Source organism: Pseudophryne corroboree, chromosome 5 (assembly GCF_028390025.1).
Source record: "Pseudophryne corroboree isolate aPseCor3 chromosome 5, aPseCor3.hap2, whole genome shotgun sequence".
Classification (NCBI taxonomy): Eukaryota; Metazoa; Chordata; class Amphibia; order Anura; family Myobatrachidae; genus Pseudophryne; species Pseudophryne corroboree.
The window spans coordinates 280370571-280388070 of NC_086448.1; the positions used below are offsets into that span (position 1 = coordinate 280370571).

Below are 17500 nucleotides of genomic sequence, written 5' to 3' on the forward strand. Positions count from 1 at the left end.
GGTGTGGAGGCAGAGCAATTGCCGGTAATGGTGATGTCACCCCCTAGGGAGTCGACACCGGAATGGATGGCTTTGTTTATGGAATTACGTGATAATGTCAGCACATTACAAAAATCAGTTGACGACATGAGACGGCCGTCAAACCAGTTAGTACCTGCCCAGGCGTCTCAGACACCGTCAGGGGCTGTAAAACGCCCTTTACCTCAGTCGGTCGATACAGACCCAGACACGGACACTGAATCTAGTGTCGACGGTGAAGAAACAAACGTATTTTCCAGTAGGGCCACACGTTATATGATCACGGCAATAAAGGAGGCTTTGCATATCTCTGATACTACAAGTACCACAAAAAGGGGTATTATGTGGGGGGTGAAAAAACTACCTGTAGTTTTTCCTGAATCAGAGGAATTGAATGATGTATGTGATGAAGCGTGGGTTAACCCAGATAGAAAAGGGCTAATTTCAAAAAAGTTATTGGCATTATACCCTTTCCCGCCAGAGGTTAGGGCGCGCTGGGAAACACCCCCTAAGGTGGATAAGGCGCTCACACGCTTATCAAAACAAGTGGCGTTACCGTCTCCTGATACGGCCGCCCTCAAGGATCCAGCTGATAGGAGGCTGGAAACTACCCTAAAAAGTATATACACACATACTGGTGTTATACTGCGACCAGCCATCGCCTCAGCCTGGATGTGCAGTGCTGGGGTGGTCTGGTCGGATTCCCTGACTGAAAATATTGATACCTTGGATAGGGACAGTATTTTACAGACTTTAGAGCAATTAAAGGATGCTTTTCTTTATATGCGAGATGCTCAGAGGGATATTTGCACTCTGGCATCGAGAGTAAGTGCGATGTCCATATCTGCCAGAAGAAGTTTATGGACACGACAGTGGTCAGGTGATGCGGATTCCAAACGGCATATGGAAGTATTGCCGTATAAAGGGGAGGAATTATTTGGCGTCGGTCTATCGGATCTGGTGGCCACGGCAACGGCCGGGAAATCCACCTTTTTACCTCAGACCCCCTCCCAACAGAAAAAGACACCGTCTTTTCAGCCGCAGTCCTTTCGGTCCTATAAGAACAAGCGGGCAAAAGGACAGTCATATCTGCCCCGAGGCAGAGGAAAGGGTAAGAGAGGGCAGCAAGCAGCTCCTTCCCAGGAACAGAAGCCCTCCGCGGGTTCTGCAAAGCCCTCAGCATGACGCTGGGGCTTTACAAGCGGACTCAGGAACGGTGGGGGGTCGACTCAAGAATTTCAGCGCGCAGTGGGCTTGCTCACAGGTGGACCCCTGGATCCTGCAGGTAGTATCTCAGGGTTACAGGTTGGAATTCGAGAAGTCTCCCCCTCGCCGGTTCCTAAAGTCTGCTTTGCCAACGTCTCCCTCAGACAGGGCGACGGTATTGGAAGCCATTCACAAGCTGTTTTCTCAGCAGGTGATAGTCAAGGTACCCCTCCTACAACAGGGAAAGGGGTATTACTCCACGCTATTTGTGGTACCGAAGCCGGACGGCTCGGTAAGACCTATTCTAAATCTGAAATCTTTGAACCTGTACATACAAAAATTCAAGTTCAAGATGGAATCACTCAGAGCAGTGATAGCGAATCTGGAAGAAGGGGACTTTATGGTGTCCCTGGACATAAAAGATGCTTACCTGCATGTCCCAATTTGCCCTTCACATCAAGGGTACCTCAGGTTCGTGGTGCAAAACTGTCATTATCAGTTTCAGACGCTGCCGTTTGGATTGTCCACGGCACCTCGGGTCTTTACCAAGGTAATGGCCGAAATGATGATTCTTCTGCGAAGAAGAGGTGTATTTAATTATCCCTTACTTGGACGATCTCCTGATAAGGGCAAGGTCCAGAGAACAGCTGGAGGACGGAGTAGCACTAACCCAAGTAGTGCTGCAACAACACGGGTGGATTCTGAATTTTCCAAAATCTCAGTTGACCCCGACAACACGTCTGCTGTTCCTGGGAATGATTCTGGACACGGTTCAGAAAAAGGTGTTTCTTCCGGAGGAGAAAGCCAAGGAGTTATCCGAACTTGTCAGGAACCTCCTAAAACCAGGAAAAGTGTCTGTGCATCAATGCACAAGAGTCCTGGGAAAGATGGTGGCTTCTTACGAAGCAATCCCATTCGGCAGATTCCACGCACGAACTTTTCAGTGGGATCTGCTGGACAAATGGTCCGGATCGCATCTGCAGATGCATCAGCGGATAACCTTATCGCCACGGACAAGGGTGTCTCTTCTGTGGTGGTTGCAGAGTGCTCATCTGTTAGAAGGCCGCAGATTCGGCATACAGGACTGGGTCCTGGTGACCACGGATGCCAGTCTGAGAGGCTGGGGAGCGGTCACACAGGGAAGAAACTTCCAGGGAGTATGGTCAAGCCTGGAGATGTCTCTTCACATAAATATACTGGAGCTAAGAGCGATTTACAATGCTCTAAGTCTGGCAAAACCCCTGCTTCAGGGTCAGCCGGTGTTGATCCAGTCGGACAACATCACGGCAGTCGCCCACGTAAACAGACAGGGCGGCACAAGAAGCAGGAGAGCAATGACAGAAGCTGCAAGGATTCTTCGCTGGGCGGAAGATCATGTGATAGCACTGTCAGCAGTGTTCATTCCGGGAGTGGACAACTGGGAAGCAGACTTCCTCAGCAGACACGATCTACACCCGGGAGAGTGGGGACTTCATCCAGAAGTCTTCCACATGATTGTGAACCGTTGGGAAAAACCAAAGGTGGATATGATGGCGTCTCGCCTCTACAAAAAACTGGACAGGTATTGCGCCAGGTCAAGAGACCCTCAGGCAATAGCTGTGGACGCTCTGGTAACACCGTGGGTGTTCCAGTCAGTGTATGTGTTTCCTCCTCTGCCTCTCATACCCAAAGTACTGAGAATTATACGGCAAAGGGGAGTAAGAACGATACTCGTGGCTCCGGATTGGCCAAGAAGAACTTGGTACCCGGAACTTCAGGAGATGCTCACGGAAAATCCGTGGCCTCTACCTCTAAGGCGGGACCTGATTCAGCAGGGACCGTGTCTATTCCAAGACTTACCGCGGCTGCGTTTGACGGCGTGGCGGTTGAACGCCGAATTCTAAGGGAAAAAGGCATTCCGGAAGAGGTCATTCCTACACTGGTTAAGGCCAGGAAGGAGGTGACTGCACAACATTATCACCGCATTTGGAGAAAATATGTTGCGTGGTGTGAGGCCAGGAAGGTCCCCACGGAGGAATTTCAACTGGGTCGATTCCTGCATTTCCTACAAACAGGATTGTCTATGGGCCTCAAATTGGGGTCCATTAAGGTTCAAATTTCGGCCCTGTCGATTTTCTTCCAGAAAGAATTGGCTTCAGTTCCTGAAGTCCAGACTTTTGTTAAAGGAGTACTACATATACAGCCCCCGGTGGTGCCCCCTGTGGCTCCGTTGGACCTTAATGTTGTTTTGGATTTTCTCAAATCCCATTGGTTTGAGCCACTCAAATCGGTGGATTTGAAATATCTTACGTGGAAAGTAACCATGCTACTGGCCCTGGCTTCAGCCAGGAGAGTATCAGAATTGGCGGCTTTATCGTATAAAAGCCCATATCTGATTTTCCATTCGGACAGGGCAGAACTGCGGACGCGTCCTCATTTTCTGCCTAAGGTGGTGTCAGCGTTTCATCTGAACCAGCCTATTGTGGTGCCTGCGGCTACTAGCGATTTGGAGGATTCCAAGTTGCTGGACGTTGTCCGGGCATTGAGAATATATATTTCAAGGACGGCTGGAGTCAGAAAATCTGACTCGCTGTTTATACTATATGCACCCAACAAGCTGGGTGCTCCTGCTTCTAAGCAGACGATTGCTCGTTGGATTTGTAGCACAATTCAACTTGCACATTCTGTGGCAGGCCTGCCACAGCCTAAATCTGTCAAGGCCCATTCCACAAGGAAGGTGGGCTCATCCTGGGCGGCTGCCCGAGGGGTCTCGGCATTGCAACTCTGCCGAGCAGCTACGTGGTCGGGGGAGAACACGTTTGTAAAATTCTACAAATTTGATACCCTGGCTAAAGAGGACCTGGAGTTCTCTCATTGGGTGCTGCAGAGTCATCCGCACTCTCCCGCCCGTTTGGGAGCTTTGGTATAATCCCCATGGTCCTGACGGAGTCCCCAGCATCCACTAGGACGTCAGAGAAAATAAGATTTTACTTACCGATAAATCTATTTCTCGTAGTCCGTAGTGGATGCTGGGCGCCCATCCCAAGTGCGGATTGTCTGCAATACTTGTACATAGTTATTGTTACAAAAAAAAATCGGGTTGTTATTGTTGTGAGCCGTCTGTTCAGAGGCTCCTACGTTTGTCATACTGTTAACTGGGTTCAGATCACAAGTTGTACGGTGTGATTGATGTGGCTGGTATGAGTCTTACCCGGGATTCAAAATCCTTCCTTATTGTGTACGCTCGTCCGGGCACAGTATCCTAACTGAGGCTTGGAGGAGGGTCATAGGGGGAGGAGCCAGTGCACACCACCTGATCCTAAAGCTTTATTTTTGTGCCCTGTCTCCTGCGGAGCCGCTAATCCCCATGGTCCTGACGGAGTCCCCAGCATCCACTACGGACTACGAGAAATAGATTTATCGGTAAGTAAAATCTTATTTTTCCTTTTGCGGTAAATCTGAGATATGTGCGGATTTAGTTTTTCTATTTTTTTTATTTCTATTTTCTATCTAGACTGCTATTCTAAATGTAAATCTGCAGGGGCTTTGAGCTACAATGGCTACTACAGTCACACAGTACTTGACTTAGTGAACAGAGAGGCTTTTGAATGCCCCTCTGAGCTATATCTGTACAGTGACATCCACCTCCCCTTCTCCCCCCTTTGCCAGTAAATGAAATGCTGAGAGCTGTGAAATCCTATTCTGGCAGCCATATGTGTGTTTTTGTAAGGATATAGTCGTATATTTTTTACTATCTGTCATTATTAGGTCTATACTTCAAAGATACTTTATTTGCAATTTCCAAAGAAACTCAAGAAGCATTCTTTGTGGGATTGCTGCATTAAGCTATTTTGCTTATTATATTACACATTTCATGTAACATTGTGCTGAACACAGAATATTACAGGCAATTTTCTCTGCCCAGTTGAGCTCCTAATGTAATTTCTTGGAGCACAGTTGAGTGTTCAAGGAGTTTATGCAGGAATTTAAATGAAAGTCTCCAGAGCTGCTACTTCTCCCAATTACCGATCTGTTTCCTCCATACAAACATCCCACGACATTTAATAACTACACCATTTGTCACTGCAAAGGCACATTGCTGTGTGACTGAATTATGGATCCTTCATTGTCAATTTATAATAATAGATGTGTCATATGCTGTATTAATGTGTATTTTGCAAACATTTACGTTGTGAGGGCTTATTTTTTATTTCTTTTTTTTTTTTGTCTCAGTGGCCTTATGGAGACATTTGTAGTATCAGTCCTGTGGGCAAAGGGCAGGGATCAGAATTTGCCCTTACATTTCGGAAGGGTAGTGGGAAGAAATCTGAAACATTAAAATTTTCTACAGAGCACAGAACAGAACTTCTGACCGAAGCCCTGGTAAGATATTTGCTGAATGAGCACATTTTTTACAGTCTTTTAGTTGGGAGCGATTGATTTGCATACTGTATATCTGTGTGACCATGAACATGTGTTTTCCTGTGGGTTCTTATTTTCAGTAATTACATGCTTTACTTGTGTTTTCTCTACCGGTGTTTTTCTCTTTTGTTTATGTACTGTTAAATGAGTGAGTTTTCCATTTGATTATTCAACATTTTTGATATTTCCTGATAGAGATTCAGGACAGATTTTGCTGAAGGGAAGATTACTGGAAGGGTAAGTATAATATTAGTAACCATAGATACTGCTAAAGAACACTGTGGTGCACTGGGTGATTCTTCATTTACTTACATGTTCAAGGCAATTATAAGTCAGTCAGCTCATTTAGACAAAGAAGGGTCAGATCCCATGAAATATACTACACATTTACTTTTTATTTAGAATACTATTACTCCTATGGAAGAAGTTTGCTCTTCTTCTGACTGAGTTGCAGTTTCTTTTTACTTCTTTAATCAATGCAGTGGCAAGACAGAATCGTTCATAATGACTTGTCAGGCGGCATTATACAGATGTGTCGTCCTACATCATTGCTGCAGTTGCGCCAAACAGCCCCTCTTGGCATGCCAGGTCCCGTGAGAGACTGATAGTGACGGGTGTCTTTTTTTGCTGACGATGCATTTTAGTCGTAACACAATGCGTACCAGGAGTGCTACAATGTAGCAACCGCAGCTTTTTGCCAATACGAGTTCCATTGTGCTTTGTATACAGACTCAGTCATATCACATTGTGACTAAGACGTATTTGCGTCAGAAGAAGGTGCCCAAAACTATCAGAGTTGCATGTGATCGGGCAGCTCACTCGCACCAAGCATCTTGCATATGGAGGTTAGATGTATGAGGACACATCTGTAGTCAGGTTTTCTGTAAAAATAGACATGTACTAAAGAGAAACAATAATACTACAAAGTGTTTGATATGCATTTAAAAAAAATCCCAAAATTGCTAATGGGTTCAAACAAATATTTACAAGTTGACTTGCAGAAAACTGTGTAATCATCTCTGTGGGTGTAGTATGAGTGGCCAGCGGCGGGATCCCGACCGCCAGCATACCGACAGCTGGGTAAGCGCTAATGAGCCCCTTGCGGGCTCGTGTGCCACGCTATTTATTCTACCTTCAGAGGGGTCGTGGACCCCCAAGAGGGAGAATATGTGTCGGCATGGCGACGGTCGGGATCCCGGTGCCGGTATGCTGGTTGCCGGTAACCCGGCCGGCCGCATTCTGAAGACCACCCATGTCTGCAGTTTCACTTCAAGTAATGTGGTTGTAATACAGCACATACATGTTATGTAACATAATATATTCATTAAGAAACCCATCCTAGATATCGGTTACTTGCAGGCCGATAAGAAGCTGGTGCAATGAACCCAACCTGTTGGTAGGGAGTTAATGCAGACCGCGGTTTGACCACGACAGCAGTTCATTCGTTTCCAAGTGCACTACGCACATACCGCCTGGGCAGGCAACTCTTTTGCCACACTGATAGCTATTTTCCTAGCTACAATATGAGGCTTTACTAAAAATGATTGCTGTCCAAAGCAGGAATCCATATAACAGAGTGATTTCTAGGCTGTTACAACCACATTCATGTAGCATTGTTAAAATTACTACAATTAACCTTTCATGTTTCAGTTGCTTAGACGTGTAACTGAAATGACCATGTTTGCTTAGTCTCCTGTTTTATTTCAGAGATACAATTGCTATAAGCATCACTGGAGCGATACTAGGAAGTTGGTCACTCTGGAAGTGACCCCTGGCAGTATAGACCAAATTGATCCAACGAACAATCGAATCCTCTGCTCTTATGACTATAGAAATATTGAAGGTTTTGCAGAGCTTTCAGACTACCAGGGAGGGTTCTGCATTCTTTATGGAGGCTTTAGTCGACTGGTAAGTCTTCGAGAATTGTATATTTGAGAGTCTTGTTCTTAAATTATCATTCCACTTAAAAATGTTATTAGTGTGAAACGTACCATTAGGTCTAGATGACTGACCATGACCACACTCGTGAGATGATCGTGTTACATACAGTACACTCTATAAGAAGAAAGTAAGTGGGAAAACTGTTAAATATAGTTAGAAAATTTACTATTTGTGTCTTTTTTACACACGCCAACTTCAAAAATCAAAACAAAAAACACCTGCAAGAAAATGACCTTGCCTTGTATTAAAAGCTCAATATTTAAATGTTAAAATGAAGTTCCGTGCATTCTGGGGCTGATGTAGAGTTAGGCATAACCAACAAATAATTGTTATGCTTCTATCCTTATGGGGAAAGCATTTTACACTTGCAGATGCAAACCTTGGCCAACTACAGAAAGGGTCAACGCAGATGCATCCCATGCAGTCGACATGTGCCTATCAGGAGACGTATTACTTTCGTGTGCATGACTATTCGTGCAGAATTAGCACTGATGATAATGACTCGCCAGCGGCTCCTGATTGACTGATCCCTCTTACGGGCACTATTACGGTTATTAGTATGGTTTATACAACCGATACGATATTTGCAGTCTCTGCAGTATTAAAATTTGCACTTTAATTTAGTATTTTGTGCCTGTGTTTAAATGTATTTAACGTGGTAACTTAGACTTCATATTTATTAACCACTTCACAGACTATTTGTTTTTTACAAAATCGGACACCCCCCCCCCCCCCCCCCCCCCCGCCTCAATAGCCTTTACCCCTCACCTTATTGTAATTCACAGCGGGGAATAATGGACATAATTGTGCCGGGGTGAGGGCTGCATCAGGAGGAGGAAATCCATTCTACACTTGTGCAGAACAGATTTTCTCCAACCAGACGGGGGAAAAAGCTGGGCAGCACGGATGTATGGGATACGACCTGGCCAGGTAACTATCTCCTGGCTGTGGTCGTATCCCATACCTTAGTGCCAGTTAAGTGGTTAATAAATTTATCTAGACACATACCGACTGTTATGTATGTGATATTGGAGTACTATATTGGGTATGTATTGTAAACTGTAACTTTAGCATTTACTGCCATAATTGGCAAGCCATATCTCCTGGCACATATGCTACTGTTTTCTCTTGGCATCAACCTGGCACACTTGCAACTGGTCTGTCTTGGCACATTTCCTTCCTTAGCAGATCTCTGCAAGTTGTGTAGAATGCGCCTACTTTACATGTGCTGCTTATTGTGCACTCATAAGAGTAAATCCCTGGCAATGAGATTAGTTTCCCGTGTCAGAGAAAACATGTTTCTAGATCATGCTCTGCTACCATATGTTTACTTAAAGGCAACAAATATAAATATTTGCCACTGATGTAGATGTTTTATGTCTGTATTCAGCGCAAGTCCGGATAGTTAATGATAACATTTTGTAATCTGAAGCTAATTTCAGTATATACAGTATCTCTCCAGGCTGCCTGAGATCTCCTGTTAGCAAAGCTGATTCACAGACATGTTTTGGATCCTGAAAACTACTGTGCCATTTAGAATAGCCACATACATCCTTCTTACAGTTTTGAGGGTAGTTTGGAATACATTGCCCTTTGTCCAATTTTATAATGGATAATTGTTATGTCCTTTATTTTCCAGCATTTGTTCGCTACAGAACAAAGAGATGAAATAATTAAGAGTGCCATAGAGCATGCTGGAAACTACATAGGGATTTCCCTGAGGGCAAGAAAGGAGCCTGTGGAGTTTGAACATTTTGTGAGCCTTCGTTTGGGGAAATATAGCAATGATGAGTCTATCACCTCGTTAGCAGAATTCATTGTTCAAAAAATCACACCAAGACATATGGTAAGATGTCAGCGTCACTTCAGGCTTGAATTAATACCAGATTGGGAACATATTTCTTGTTGCCAATACAATACACTAATATGTAGTAAGTATATTTTTCTGTGTGTCACTGTTCATGAACACGTGGATTGGTTTTTATTTGTTCTCCAATTTGGTTTTTCATATTACCTGGCAGGTTAGATCAAGCTTGTTCCAGCTTTATTTGCACATTATAACCCTCAACATGAAAGTGAAATAAACATGTACACAACGATCTCATAAAGCTGGCCTGTGTGGCCACAGTGACAAGAAACAAAACATACTAATGTGTAATTCAGGGGCAATATTTAATATTAAATCACTAATTGCACTAATCAGCTTAAAACAATAAGTACAGATGTAGCCATGCTCATCTTGCTGCATTGCATGCCGGGCTGCGACTATTGGCAGCCAGCAATTGCTCCATTAATTCCTAATAGAATTAATGGAGTGATGGCCGGCTGAAAATAGTCACAGTCCAGCACGCGATGCAGCATTGCGCCAATTAATTAATAATATTGCTATTATTACAAAGAGACAGCACATGCAAATATCAAATAAATTTTTTTTGCGATTTAATATCCAATCATTAACATATACAATGCAGATAAAATCAAATAGTACAAATATTACTCATACATTCCCTTGAAAAATCACAGAATATTATGCTGCTCCGGTTTACTAACCAGCTGGTTCAATCAGGCTACAATATATTAGTACCGCATATATATAAATGTAGAAAGGTTAAATAGAGCCTTTGGTTGCTTATATTCCTTTTTAAAGTGCTTCAATTGAATCCTGTTTAATGAACCTTGTCCATTTTATAAGCAGTTGTATAGGTTTACATTCACAATGTTCTCTGTAAACTGCTGTGTATGCGTGTGTGCTATATAAACAACTTAATAATTAAGGAAGTAATTCGATGAGCCATCATTGCTACACTTTTGACACAAAAAATATCTTTAAGGCAAATTAGAAGCAGTAATTTATCACTTTGGGAAAAGTGGTACATTGTTCTTTAACACCCGGAGCTATTCAATTACAGACCCTTTTTCCTTGCACAGAAAATTACCGACTAAAACTCGTTAACCCAAAGATTCCGCGGATAAGTTCTAAGAGCTATGGGTGATCAGGTTTGCGATACCCGCAATCAGGGCATTTAACATTTATTTCTCTTTGGGCCTACGTCAGCTTCTAACAATAATCTGCGTTAAGTGCAGCCTGCTGGATCTAATTGAACAGCCACAGCTGATTTATTGTCCCACAGTAATAAACACGGCTATTTAAATCTGGGCCTAATTCAGAATATGGAGTCTGGCATGCAACAAGATTTGGTCGATCCTTCTTTGCCTGCCGCTTCCTGGTTATGTTCCGCTCTCTCTTGTCAGCATTGTGTTGTCGATTTAAAAAAAAAAAAACCTGTTGCAGACATCTGAGACTTTACTCAATCCTCGAAATGCTGGCTTCCATTGACAAAACATTGCCAGCAGGGTTGACCAAAGGACCATAGAGGATCTGTTAAAAAGGGTTAATGCAAGACCACAGTTCATTTTTAACCCACGTAAACCAATCCAAAGTGGATTTTCAGTGATAATTTAAATCACCTGGTTCCTAAAACTAACTCACTCCCGGTCTGTATGGGCATAAGTAAGTGAGTTTTTGTTTTTTGTGGTGGTGGCTGGAGGCGGTGTTTCAGTGCAAATGGTGAAAATTTTGTTAATATCTTCAAAATCATGTAGATGTGTGAGGTTCCTACATTGTGAAATCAGAATCTGCTTTGTTGTCCAGGTGTACTCACATACACTAGGTATTTTGTGCGGTACAGTGCATTGCCAAGCAGCAACATGAAGGGGAAATACTTAGCATAAGAAGGGGGGTAAAACGTAGCATACGTTACAAACATTACACATACGTAGGAGTTCATAATGCACATTGCAACTGTACGGTAGACTTGACATATTAGACATGTTAGACTTTTTATATATTGTTCATCTGGTGGGCAAGCTTGGAAAATATATGCTTTCTAGAGTTTGACCCCTATATGTAGCGCCATCTTTAGATGCCATTAGACATTGTAGCCAATGGGCTACATTTCCACATATTTTTTTGTAAAAGGTTTCCATGGGATTTCTACTAATAGTTACCTGCATGATACTGTGATTGCGCATTAAGAACCTGGGGGCAGATGTATTAACCTGGAGAAGGCATAAGGAAGTGATAAACCAGTGATAAGTTCAAGGTGATTAATGCACCAGCCAATCAGCTCCAATATGTAAATTAACAGTTAGGAGCAGATTGGCTGGTGCATTTATCATCTTGCGCTTATCACTGGTTAATCACTTCCATATGCCTTCTCCATGTTAATACATCTGCCCCCTGATCCCTGAAGTAAAGTAATGGCATTAGGGCCATTCTACAGAATTTGAAACCAAGGTGCAAAAAAAAATATATATGTGTTTTTAATTTGTGATGGGTAACACTCATGCTGAGAAAAGTGTGATCATTCTTGTGGTCACCTTTATTTTTGTCTCAAATGCTTGGATCTAGACATAAATTGTATATTTTAAGTGTTGTTCAAATATTCAGAAGATCTCTATTTGAGATTTGATACAGTTTTATTAATTTTAACCTATCTACAGTATACTCCACTTTAATTGTACATTGCGTACTTATTATCTATTTTCATTGCATTTTGAATGAAACTGAACCATTAAAAAGTAGTTATATTCTACATGTATCAGAAAATACTTAGGGCATTGGGGGTCATTCCGAGTTGTTCGCTTGTTGCCGATTTTCGCTGTGCTGCGATTTGTTGCTAACTGCACATGCACATGGTACGCAGAGCGCATGCGCTAAGTTATTTAACACAAAACTTAGTAGATTTGCTGGTGTTCGAGCGACGATTTTCAGTCGCACTGCTGATCGGTAAATGATTGACAGGAAAGGGGCGTTTCTGGGTGGTAACTGAGCGTTTTCCGGGAGTGTGCTAAAAAACGCATGTGTGTCGGGAAAATGCGGGAGTGTCTGGAGAAACGGGGGAGTGGCTGGCCGAACGCAGGGCGTGTTTGTGCCATCAAACCAGGAACTAAACGGACTGAGCTGATAGCAATCTGTGAGTAGGTCTGGAGCTACTCAGAAACTGCAAATCATTTTTAAGTAGCAGTTTTGCTAATCTTTCGTTCGCAATTCTGCTATGCTAAGATACACTCCCAGAGGGCGGCGGCCTAGCGTGCGCAATGCTGCTAAAAGCAGCTAGCGAGCGAACAACTCGGAATCAGGGCCATTGTTTTTTGCCCTGATATTTATTAGAGGTCATTAGTAGCAACTTCCTGTTTGGATCACATGAGGGGAATATAATAGCCTGCGATGTGAGTCTACGTCATTGTGGTAATAATTTAAAGGGCATGCCTGCTTCTTGTAGGCTATTGCAGTACATTTTCCCCATGGTGTTTACCAGAAGGTAGTTGATTCCAAACTACAACAGCCATGTTTATTCTGCATTCAAACATTATCAAAGATGGACATTGAAAGAAAGCAAAGGAGGCTGGAAGTCCGAGAAGGTTTTGCCAGAAAAAAAGGAAGGATTCCAGTTGTAAGACGAAAGAAAGCTTAAGTGAGCTAAAGGCCATCATTTGACAAAGAAAGAGATGTAAACAAACTAAGGCAGCTAAGAAACAACAGAGGAAATATAGAGCTGCCAAGAAGAAGGATATAAAGTTATAAGGTGCCTTCACCTGCAGCTTCTACTTCTCTGACTCTACCTGAGGCACGTCAGTGGAAAAGTGATAGAAGCAGGTAGCAGAGGCTGGGCTAAGGCAGGTGAGTGGAAAAGTGATAGAAGCAGGTAGCAGAGGCTGGGCTAAGGCAGGTGAGTGGAAAAGAAATAGAAGCAGGCAGGTAGCAGAGGCTGGGCTGAGGCAGATGAGTGGAAATAGAGAGAGAAGCAGGTGAGTGGAAAAGAAATAGAGGCAGGCAGGTAGCAGAGGCTGGGCTGAGGCAGATGAGTGGAAAAAAAAGAGGCAGGCCGCAGAGGCTGGACTGAGACCGATAAGTGGAAATAATATGCAGGCTGATAGCAGAGGCTAGACTGAGGTATGTGTTTAGGGGCAGGAGGGCCTAGAGTCAGGTGTGAATGTGTCAGCAGGAATAGGAGGGATATAAGTTGCATAATGGAGAACCAATCTTTTCAGGTGAAGAATCTGATATGTGACGGCAGCGAGATTCAGGCGTGCAGAGCCATTTTTGGCTGTGTGGGTGTGTAGGAAGTCGGTCGCAGTGACTCTTCTCACCAGCACTGCCTTGTCCTCCTGTCCTGCTCAGTGACCCACTCCCCAGTAGCCGGCCTCTACATCCCCCTGTGCAATGGGCATCTGCGCTTCGGTACTGCCAGCTTGTGTAGTGTGAAGTCACCCCCTGAAGCATGTCCGGCAGCCGTCTCTATGGTGTTGTAGAGCACACACAGCAGACAAGTCCCTACTCTCTGCCTGCAGATAGATATAACCACCATGCCCACCCTACCTCTCACATTGGCTCTACTCTTGCCCCAGCTTCCAGGCTGGGTTACGAGGCCGGCTTGTTAGCTCAGTGCAGTAGGGTTAGGATGCGCCTATACGTGATTGTGGAAAGGGCCATTAGAGTTTATTTACAAATGTAGATAAATATGCTCCTTACAGCTATTCAGTTGTTCAGGTATAAAAGGTTATTATTCAGGTATAAGAGTGTATTTCACTTTTTCTTTCTTTTAGAGTATTTGGTATCGGTATTGGGTCATCGTTTAGTGTTACCAGTATTTGTTTGTATTATGTATATACATAGAACTGTACTGTATACATCTGCTCTGTGGGTAGCTTAATTGGAGTCCACCTGTGGTAAATTCAGTTGATTGGACATGATTTTGAAAGGCAAGCACCTGTCTATATAAGGTCCCACAGTTGACAGTGCATGTCTGAGCACAAATCAAGCATGAAGTCAAAGGAATTGTCTGTGGACCTCCGAGACAGGATTGTTTCGAGACACAAATCTGGGGAAGGGTACAGAAAAATATCTGCTGCTTTGAAGGTCCCAATGAGCACAGTGACCTCCATCATCTGTAAATGGAAGAAGTTCGAACCGCCGTCTAAACTGAGCGTTCGGGGGAGAAGGGCCCTAGTCAGGAAGGTGACCAAGAACTCGATGGTCACTCTGTCAGAGCTACAACATTCCTCTGTGCAGAGAGGAGAACCTTCCAGAAGGACAACCATCTCTGCAGCAATCCACCAATCAGGCCTGTATGGTAGAGTGGCCAGACGGAAGCCACTTCTTAGTAACAAGCACATGGCAGCCCGCCTGGAGTTTGCCAAAATGCACCTGAAGCACACTCATACCATGAGAAACAAAATTCTCTGGTCTGATGAGACAAAGATTGAACTCTTTGGCGTGAATGATTTCTTAGTTTTTTGTTTTTAATACATTTGCAAAAATCTTTAAAAAAAACTCTTTTCTTGTTGTCATTATGGGGTATTGTGTGTAGAATTTTGAGGGGAAAAATTAATTTATTCCATTCTGGAATAAGGCTGTAACATAACAAAATGTAGAAAAAAAACAGAAGTGATGTGAATACTTTCCGGATGCACTGTATATGTATTACAGGTTGAGTATCCCATATCCAAATATTCCGAAATACAGAATTTTTTGAGTGAGACTGAGGTAGTGAAACCTTTGTTTTCTGATGGCTCAATGTAAACAAACTTTGTTTAATGCACAAAGTTATTCAAAATATTGGCTTAAAATGACCTTCAGGCTGTGTGTATCCCTTATCCAAAATGCTTGGGACCAGAGGTATTTTGGATATGGGATCTTTCCGTATTTTGGAATAATTGCATACCATAATGAGATATCATGGTGATGGGACCTAAATCTAAGCACAGAATGCATTTATGTTACATATACACCTTATACACACAGCCTGAAGGTAATTTTAGCCAATATTTTTTATAACTTTGTGCATTAAACAAAGTGTGTCTACATTCACACAATTCATTTATGTTTCATATACACCTTATACACACAGCCTGAAGGTCATTTAATACAATATTTTTAATAACTTTGGGTATTAAACAAAGTTTGTGTACATTGAGCCCTCAGAAAACAAAGGTTTAACTATCTCACTCTCACTCAAAAAAGTCCGTATTTCGGAATATTTGGATATGGGATACTCAACCTGTAATAATAATAATAATAATAATAACATGGAGTCCTTCTAAAATTGCCAGGTAATATTTCAACTTTGAATGTTAGCATGTACTAATTTGTATGGAGCTGTGTTTGTTTGATCTTTTATGTGTTCTGTTTTAGGAGCCAGTGAAAAGATTATTAGCACTTACTGAAACATGCCTAGTGGAACGGGACCCAGCAACCTACAATATTGTAACACTAAAACCACTAGGAGAGGTGAGTGTCTGTTCAGGCTTGATAACTAACTGCATTCTAGCTAATGAGATTCTATTTTGTTTCTTTAAGCAGACAAACGTTTGGCCACCTTTCATGAGTCTCCAGTCACAGCTTGTGGAAATGTAAAAGAATGCAGTACACTATCTGTTCTTTTTAGAAATAATTGAAATAATTTTTCAAAAACCGGCTTTTGCTGCACTCTTACACATCACGGACTTGCAACACTTTTGTTAATCAACTGCCTAGCAAATATTTTTTGAACTTCCACATATGGTGGGGTGGATTCAATTTTGGGCAAAGGGGGCGAATTGCTGTGGCACACGCTGGCAACAGCAGCCCGATTCATACCCTTGGTTCGGCCCAATTCTCACCCCTTTGGCTCAGAAGTGCTCGCTACCCTATGGGGTAGTGAATACTTTTGAGCAAGATCCCGTTGGCGAAAAATGCAGCGGGTGTCGCGCTAGTTCAACCGCAAGAATCTATTCGCCCACAATTGAGTTCCCCCCATGGAATCTAAAGCAAAAGGTTTTTTTTGTTTTTATTTAACATTATTAACTTTGCATGTGTGTATATAAATGAATATATCTAATATATGTATATCCCAAAGTTCCACCTAGTGGAAGGTGCACTCTCACTCATGAAATCAGTCCGAAAGAGTTTATACAGGTAGTTTATTGCGGTCATCGGTATCCTTGTAGTCCACGTTTGAGTTCGTTGACTAACCTTTCTCAAGACCGGCAAAGCACCAAATCAATAAATGCACATAGTTCATAAACACATAACAAATCTAAAAACAGAACAGATACGTATAATCAGTCTATTGCCTTCCAGGCCACATAGCAAAATAAATAACAGACAGTGTTAACAATAGATTAGATAACCATCACCCTAATCTGTGAATAAAAAGTATTCTTTAAATCAGCCAGAAAAACTGGTGCCATGCTAACCCTTAAGGCCGGTACTCACCCGCCGATGCCGGAGAGATGTGTGCTGAGCGAACCGCTCAGCACACATCTCTCCCCCCGCTCAGCATGTGTGCTGAGCGTGCGGGGGGAGACGGAGGGGCCGCTCATTTCACCCAGCGGGTGTAACGAGCGACCTGCTAGATTGGCCAATCTAGCAGCAGCGATAGCGATGCGCGGGGCTGCGCATCGCTATCGCTGTGGGGGCTACACACGGAGCGATCCTGCTTAAAATCTACTTAAAATCTAAGCAATCTAGTCAGATTGCTTAGATTTTAAGCCGTGATCGCTTCGTGAGTACCCCCCTATAGACAGTGATATTGTATAGACTCTCATATAACTCACTTGTCATCATCACATAAAATCCACATTCTCATTGGGAGACCAGGGAAAGAGGTAAACAAGATTCCCAAGGCACTGTAGAAGATCATAAATGGACTCAGCTGAATAATGCAGATAACTGATCCCTAGTGTGACAACATACCAAGTGTCAAACACAATCACTTAAGCAATATCATGTGACAAAACATACCAAGTGCCATACCAAAATGTGTACCTGGTCATATCACTGCTTGTGGAATGAGCCAGTTACCAGGGCTATCAGGCATAACATTAGGTTCTAAGGATAATACATACACATTAGTGTAATCAAACTAATACAATTCATACCACTGAACTG

The 17500-nt window shown here is 43.0% G+C and overlaps 1 protein-coding gene across 8 annotated transcripts in view; it reads left to right on the plus strand.

Annotated features, from left to right (window-relative positions):
- The window catches only part of DNAJC13 (DnaJ heat shock protein family (Hsp40) member C13), a 554470-nt gene that overhangs the window by 233672 nt on the left and 303298 nt on the right, over positions 1-17500 (plus strand). For all 8 annotated transcript variants that reach the window (XR_010177689.1, XM_063922373.1, XM_063922368.1 and 5 more), the window contains 5 exons: positions 5437-5586; positions 5821-5862; positions 7333-7533; positions 9206-9412; positions 15764-15859. Coding sequence is in view for 7 of the 8 variants with exons in the window: in XM_063922373.1 (XP_063778443.1) it covers positions 5437-5586; positions 5821-5862; positions 7333-7533; positions 9206-9412; positions 15764-15859 (696 nt within the window). In the remaining variant the exon portion in view is untranslated. The remainder of the gene's footprint in view (positions 1-5436; positions 5587-5820; positions 5863-7332; positions 7534-9205; positions 9413-15763; positions 15860-17500) is intronic.